The 8,315-nt window shown below is 38.3% G+C and overlaps 1 protein-coding gene across 8 annotated transcripts in view; it reads right to left on the reverse strand.

Moving 5' to 3' along the window:
• Nucleotides 1–8,315, reverse strand: part of tead3b (TEA domain family member 3 b) — a 29,354-nt gene that overhangs the window by 4,779 nt on the left and 16,260 nt on the right. For 2 of the 8 annotated variants that reach the window (XM_005729781.1, XM_005729779.1), the window contains exons 4-7: nt 3,543–3,607; nt 2,913–2,975; nt 2,718–2,780; nt 691–702 (exon numbers count right to left, since the gene is read on the reverse strand). In XM_005729781.1, the coding sequence (XP_005729838.1) occupies nt 691–702; nt 2,718–2,780; nt 2,913–2,975; nt 3,543–3,607 (203 nt within the window). The remainder of the gene's footprint in view (nt 1–690; nt 703–2,717; nt 2,781–2,912; nt 2,976–3,542; nt 3,608–8,315) is intronic. The other 6 variants (XM_013910013.1, XM_005729785.1, XM_005729782.1 and 3 more) reach the window with 5 other exon arrangements.

The following is an 8,315-nucleotide window of genomic DNA, read 5'->3' on the forward strand; positions in this document are numbered from 1 at the left end:
ATTGTAAAGTATCAATACAACATTGTTTTGAAGATGTTTGTTTGAAAGAGCAGCTGTCAGAAGGAAGCAAAGAGAAGTACAGAAAAAAAAATCAAGGTCAGTGTGTTATAAGGCTCACCACAGGAAAACAGAATGAAGAGATTCAAGTTGCAAGAGTACACATGGACAATTTAGATTAAAATTTACTATGAGAAACTTGAAACGTAGCAAAAAAAATGATCCAAATGCAGTCAATTGGTGTCTAAATTACCTGGAGTATTTTTTTTGTAAATTATCATTATTTTGAAAGTACACATTGTTTCTCAATTACAAACATGTCAATTCAGATTTTTGAAATGTACTATTTTCCTCGTTTTCTAATGGCAAAAAGCAATTTAGCCACCAAAATGTGACTTTGCAAGTTAAAGAAATACGCCTCAGAAGCGAGAACCCGAATCAAAGAACGACACCTTATGCCAAGCAAGCAGAACTCTGACTTTTGGCGGAGGTTGGAGGATATTAAACTATTGTAGCAGGATGTGGAGCAATACTGTGCTCAAAGCGTGGCTGTTTTCGAAGCATTGCTTCATTGCGGGATTGCAATGGGTTGGGGCGCCATGCCAGCAGAGGGCCATAGCAAAGGGACAGTGCAGTGTTGCTGCCAAACAAAGGGGAGGAGGGAAGCATATTGCACAAGTCAAATTCACTTACCAAATTCATCGCCTGAATCAAAAAAGAGAGAAACCATTAGTACTGTTCAATTCTCAAAGCTATATTGAGGTTAATCTTTTTTTTTGGTGGGCATACGTATAAATCTGAGCGTTCAAATCCAGGTCCATATTTGATTTTGTTTGTATTGTGAAAATAATGAATAACTAACAATTTCAAGTTGTTGTAAATATGTGAGGAAACACAAAGCCAATTCATTATTTCATTGAGGAAAGAATGAATTTGATTTTTTAAAGAGGATATAAAATCTGAGTGCAATTCAAAACATAGGATTATTTGTTTTATTTCGATAACTCAGCAGATATAAAATCTCAAGGAAGTTAAATCCTTATAACTTGTTACTTAATACTTATCGCTGTGCAATATATGAGATGTACAGCGGGTAGACATTTGCAACTGTTACACTTCAGATGTACACTTCACTTAAAGAGTGGCTCGGAAAACCTTTTTTTTTCTTTTTTTGTTTCTAGAACTTTGAGTTGGATAAACTCAGAGTCCGCCATGGCTGCCCTCGACCTCTGGGTGTTAACGTTTCAAAACCAAGGCAAAAAGTAAAAATGACCTCATCAATCCTTGCACCGATCAAAAATGCACTCATGATGCATTATAAATCTAAACAACTGAACTAAATATATAATCAGTAGTTGATTTACAAGATTAGTAAATGTTTAATGGGCTTGGTGTAAAGTGTATTAAATCGATTATGATTTTCTTTCTTACATGGACACAGAAGGAAAGAGGGTATCTAATGCTTTCGTGTCAAAACAGAAGAAAATAATCTTTATTCTTATAAATTCTAATAAATTATTCCATGTTAACGTTTTCAAACAGAAAGTGGGCTCCTTGATCCTTTATGTCTTGTCCAAACAAGACAGTAACTTTAAAAGTGTATTATTTTTTCATTAAAATATTCATGTGAGATAATTAGAAGAACTAATAAAGTGACCTCTGTGATACCTGTACAGTTAGCGGAGAATTTGTAGACAAACAAGGGAGGAACAGGGTGAAGATTTCACCATGAAAAGTCTATGTAATCAGAAAAACACATCTCATTTTAAATGGGGTCTTTGTATTCAACATGACCTAGGAGTTTGTAGACAGCTCAGAAATAAAGTCAAAACTTATGAAAGGTGATGCTTGATGCATCTACTTCTTTGTAATTTAGAATACTAGCCACCGTTGGGTGCACTGCACTGAATATAGGATGTCACCACTGACAAAATGAGACTACACAGTTTTTTATTATGTTTTTTAAACAAAAAAAATCCCTGCTATGAATGCCATTTCCCCCCAGATTAGTCTGTGTTAATTCAAGTTTTGGCTTAGGTTAGGATTCAAAAGATCACAGTATCTTTAGTATTAAGTAGTGTCTGGATATAGTTTTTTACTCATATGTGAAAATGCAAAAAACAACAAAAAGCATAAAGAGTTGAAAGAGGATTTACGAAGTTTGAGAAAAGTCAAAAGGAGGCACAAGATTACAATGGAGGATTATTTTTCTATGTTGACTTTTACAAAAGGCATTACAAAGAAGCACACTCTAGGAGCTCAGGAGCTCAGAGACAGTTTTAGGGAAAGAAAAGGTCTCAGAAGAGTACAGTGTGATGCAGCAGCATGACTGGCACAAAGGAAAGATACATAGCTGGAGCAACATGCAGCTAAATGATCTTTCATTCAAATTTCATCAGCTTGTGCAGCATTCATTTCAAGTAGAGGCTAGAGAATGAGATAGAATAATTCAGAGGATGAGATTGAATGCATTCCTACAGCTCAAAATCGTAGTAAAAACTCTCTCTGTCGGTGCATTGTATGCATGGCACAGATGCAATATTATGATGATTTCTAAAGCTTAACTGTTAAACAATAATGCGCATGGCAAGCTTGCATCTACTTATGCAGCCAGAATAAACCTCATCTTAAAGCAAAGACTGATAAATATATTCACAAATTAGCAGGTTAGTGCCAAGCCAAGCATTTACCAGCCCCACAGGCCGCAGTGAAGCGCATACCTTTAGCTTTGACTGGATCTCGCGAGATTTTCTCCGGGCGAGAACCTGCAAGTGGCTAGAAACCTGCACAGAAAAATAGCCAAGAGGAGGAAAGAAGAAAGGAGACAGAGAGAGAAGAGAAGAAAGAGAAGCCGTAACCAAAGAGGAAAGAGACGCCCAGTCAGTGTTGCCGGGAGGCAGGCTGGCAGCACCTACCTTTATACCCGCCTGGTATTCACGAACCTTCTTCCGTGCTAACACCTGTATGTGACTAGACACCTAAAGGGGTGTGAAACATCATTTGAGCATAAAAATAACATGCATGCAGATCCATGCACACAGGCCACACATCTATACAAGTGCTGATCCACACACACACACCTACACACACACACACACACACACACACACACACACACACACACACACACACACACACCTTTTACAGGATCATGACACACACTAAGAAATCTACACATAAAATAAGAAAGTGGATTTAAAGGACAAAGCCGTTATTTTTTCATATTAAAGTCTAGACAGTTAATTGAATGAACTAATTAATAAAAATGATAAGTTAAAGGTTTATTTATAAAGACAAAATGTATTTGTTTAATGTTTCAGTTTGATAATTTGTGGTCTATACTATTTTTGTCCAAAATCAAATCAATTGTTAATAATAATAATAATAATACAGTAAATTTTAAAACCAGACTTGTCCTCTGAAGTACTCATAATCCACTTTTTTTAAGGAAGCCACCAGACAAAGCTGTTTTGATGATGGATTTTTTCTACGTCACCCAGTCAGCAGCTGGACCCAAACATTAAAGTCGTAAAAAACTTGATTACCTGTTTTCTTGTCCGGGTTTTGCCTGTTCTCAGCTTGATGTACCTCGCTATTAATTCATTGCGACCTGTAAAAGAGAGATAAAAAAAGTGGGGGCTTATCTTACAGGATGGTAATTGGATTACACTAAGCACAGACAGACAAACAGCAGGTGTCTCCAGAGTCACTTTTAATACAATGACACACAAACTGGCAGACAGATTGAAAAAAAAAATATCATTCAACATTTGGAGATTACTTGCAATATCACAAATTGGACAGAAGGTGGCACTCTTCTCAAGTCTTGATCTCATGTCAAAAGAAAAGTAGTGTGGCATTTCTCAAAGCTCAGAACACTTGTCAGGAGCCACAGAAACACCTCTGTTTCCTATAGGGAGATTTTTTTTAAGCAAATTAGCAAAGAGTACATTTATTTGTGTTATCCCTGGGTTTTCACTAGATTGTTTCACACCTCCTTAAATTCAGCTCACATGGCCCTGAAGCCTAATTACAAAGAGTACTTAAAAACAGAACCGCGTTTTTTTTTTCCCCATGCCATAACATCTACACTCGACATTCTGCACAAACAGGTTGTGCAGAGAACAGGATTCTATTTCGGGCTTTCACTGTCCTCTATATCTACAGTGCAGCGCATGTGATTCATCAAGCCATACCTTTTCAACAAACTGCAGCTGTGGTCATGCAAAAATCATCTCTGGAGTATGAGAAGTGCAAAAAGTGTTATTATGTTGTCTCAGTGGAAAATCAGTCCATCAGTGCTTTCAGTTATCTTCTCTGCCAAGTCACGCTTATTAGGTTTCTGTGGCTGAAAATCGGGCCAGAGGGAGAGGCTGAACTGCTGTATTATTATGAATAATGGCCTTAACTCTGCTAAACTTGCTGACATAAATTTACACCAACAAAATTGGTCAAGATGCGCCTTCATGAACACACAAAAGACTATGTGTCTAGATGTTCAACAGCTTTCCAGACACATAATGGCAGCAGAAACAAGTCCTGTTTTTTTCACTTTAGCACTTGGCCTCCGGAAGGCCATGGTTAGTGCAATTACCATAAAAGTACTGCAGGCCATCTCCAGTAGGCTTGCAGTACTCACCGTACAAGCCAACCACTCAGTCCGGCAGTCGGCCAGCAGAGCAGAGCTGAACTGTCTGCCGATACTGAGGTAGTCCCTCCCCTTCTGCCCCGGGCCAAGGATGGACACACCCGCTTCAGCGCCTCCGCATTCCTAGCATTCCTCTAAGCCTGTCACATCTGTGCTAGCCAGTCTGATTGGCCTGGGCCCGTGAACACAGCCAGAACTTGGGTGAACACACATATGTTCATATGCACTCACAGCCCTGGGAGAAGCAGGGGTTAGAGCTGGAGTGAAGGCCATCAGGATGGGGTAAGGGGCAAAAGGGCAGCTGAGAAGGGCAGTAACTCTTGCAGGAAACACAAAGCCATAACTGTCTCTGCCAGCAACTGCCACCTGGCAGTAAAGTAGCCCATTTCCCAAAACAACAGCACCCTGTGACCCCGCAGTCAGCAGACAGCCGCACCTGCTGCCGACCATCCCAACAGAGTGTGGCAAAGAAAGAACAATGACATCAACCCCCACCCAACTGTCACTCTCAATCGCTTCAGCTGGCGAAAAAGCAATGCAGCAACAACAACCCCACAGTTCTGATATGAATATAACCGATATCTCACTGTACATTACTGTGTACTGAAATTAACTTGGTGCTACAGGCTTGACCAAGAAAGACAAGAACTTGAAAGATGTGGATGAGGTGTAACTCGCACACTTTCCGGACTACAAAGAGGTTGAATAAAACTCAACTTTCTGTTATGGTGATGTCAAGATGTTAAGATTTTTGAAACTTCCCACAGTGATGAGCAAAGTAATGGCTCTGAATTGTGTGGTAAATGATAACCTTTCACCTGTTGGACAGTGAAGTTCTTTAGTTGAGGTGCTGAGAACCAAGTCTTCATTTTGTGGACCTTGGAGGTGTAACTTATTTTGTAAAGAGTTTTTCCTTTTCTTTTTTTCAGATGCACAGCAGCTGAATCATACTGGTAAAGCTTGCAGGGGAAGGCCTGAACAACTAAATGTAGTACCAGGAATTATGTCAACCATCTGAAATAAAAAGCATGACATCCTTTAAAGATGTTACCTACAGCTCATAAGGAAGTGACTTTGTTTTTTTTTTTCTTTTTTGTTTGTTAGTTTTTTTATTTTAATTGTATATTGCCAATCTCCTTAAATGGGTACGAACTGCACAAGCCAACATTATAGCGCAGTTGTAACTAGATTACATCTAGACACAGGTAAGAAAAATTGGAATTCAAATTGTGGATAGTGATTTTAAGCAAAGGTGATCCTGCACCCTTATTTTAAGCAGGAATAAAAAGGTTCCTGACTATAAAAATATATGGAGGCAGTAGGTGTAATATACTCCGAAAATAAATTAACAAAATAATTCATTCACTAATTTCTTAAAAACATCAAAGCAGTAGCAACAGTGTATGCCAGTAGCTGTTTTGTGCTAATTAATACTTCAGCACGTTCTTCTTTAGAAAGAATACCCAGAAAGACCGGTTAGATTAGTTGATACTTTTTAAGGATACTACTTCCTTAAAACTGTAAGACATTAAAAAAAAAAAAAAAAAAAAAGCAACAGAGAATCACTGGGTCTTCAATCCGCACCCGCAGTAGCAACATCTGCTCAGATTTGACACGGTCAGGGGGATCAGAGCGGGAGTAGCACGGACTGCAGGGGATCATGACAGGTGCTTACAAAAACACAGACACACTTGTACAGTGGTATGCAAAGTCTCATTGTCCTCTATTTTCTCTACATTTGGTCTTTCCATCTCTCTTTCCGCCTTTTGAACTGCTAATGACTTTTTTGTTGATTGCTCAACACCCCCTCAGATCGCTGCAGGCTGCCATTCTTAACCTCTTCATTGACAAGACACGCCTATCTTTTTCTTATACTACATTACTGCTGGAATTTTCCACTTACACACCAAGATAGTGAGCAAAAAGGTACTCTCTCTTCACTCACCATAACCCCCACCACCCAGAACCTTTTATACGCCCTTATTATCTTCTCTCCTCCCTTGTCATAACACTGAGGTAATCCAAAATTGCTAACATACTGCTCAGCCATGACTGAAAACATTCCTTACATCTCAGTGAGTAACTGACAGAGAAGCTACATGGCTGCTCAGTCATCATTACAAACCAAAGCTGCCCACCCCCTTTTCTTTTTCTTAAATATGTCCACATACATGCTGTGTTTTGTCAAAGTTGTGCACATGCACCGAACCTGCTGGCAATTCAACATCAGTCCACGAAGGTAGGAACAGACATAAACCCTTGTTTAGCACTCAAATCTTTCTCTACTTTTATTACCCAGAGTGCTCTTTAGTAGTGACAGCTGCAGGTCTAAAAGAGAAAAAGGTGTGTGCTTTGGGTTTGACACACCTGTTGAGGCCAGAAAACGTAGGTGAACAACATGTCAGCACAGCCCCAAGGCCAAACAAGACGGGCAACATTTTTTCCATCTTCTAACGACACTTCCTCTAAATTTACTGTGCGCCATGAGCCAACCATTTCATTTTACCAAGAATAAAGTTCCTGACTCTTGTTTAAATGTTTTATTTTTCATTAATCTGAAAAGATGCATACGATAATCTTTACCTGTAACAACTGAGTTCCTTTAATCTGAACAAATGATCTGAAAAAGCAACCAAAAGGTTTGACATTTTGGTAAATATTTACTTACGAATAAGATGAGATGACCGACTCCCCTCAGCTGTCTGTTATAAGGTTATTAATATAAGCTTATAAGCTTGCATTGTAGCATTGCATGCATTATAGCTTGCATTGAATTTTGTAAACAGGCTGCTTGGTCCTATCCCCAAGTTTTAAAAAAAAATCCACAAACAAGCAGCTCTAAAACTTGTTAAAGACATTAAGTATATTTAAAAAGTTGGAGCATAAAAAATAAAAGTCAAGTATGGGGGTCATAAAACCATTAAAGTTTGCTTTTATAGGGGCATGAATTAGCTACTTGACTTTGAGACAGTGACCTCTGAGTCTAAAACATTACCAACCTCATTGGTGTTCAATTTTTCAATTGTAGTGTATTGCATTTTACTTCCTGCATTGAATGCAAGCAGAATCAAGCCAATTAATTAAATAATAGCAACTTGGGGTAATAAAACTTTAGTGGCAATGTGTCGTCTTTGAGCAATATTTTTTTCTCTCTTGGACACTGTACTTGGAGAATGACTTTTACGGCGCCCTGCAGCTGCTAAAACACCAGTTTACACAGAAAACCTTAAATGCAAATCAGAACCATTTACCCTTTACTCTTTTAATTTAAAGCTTTTAATTTCATGGTTGTGCAAGGGGCAAATTGTGTGTGCCACACCTTCTTCTAAAAATGCCCCTATACATTCTGTTATTAGCATTAATTAATTTCTTTTTACCTCTTACAAAACTGCTACAATCACTTCTGTTGCACTACGTAAGATCAAAACCAACTTAACAACAATACAATACAATATAGTAAGAAGAGGCTATTTTGAACTGGACTCATGTCGGTTGACAATTCCGGAGCTGTGACAGAATGAATATATTAGGGGTGCAACAATACACAAAATTCACGGTTTGGTTCGATACTTTGATGTCAAGGTTCGATATTTTTTCGATACAAAAGAATGTTCATGCTTTTTTAATTTGTCATTTATTAAAATTATAAATATATATTTTAACTCAAAAG

The sequence above is a fragment of the Pundamilia nyererei genome, unplaced genomic scaffold, assembly GCF_000239375.1.
Source record: "Pundamilia nyererei isolate P.nyererei 1_Seehausen unplaced genomic scaffold, PunNye1.0 scaffold00034, whole genome shotgun sequence".
NCBI classification, from domain to species: Eukaryota; Metazoa; Chordata; class Actinopteri; order Cichliformes; family Cichlidae; genus Pundamilia; species Pundamilia nyererei.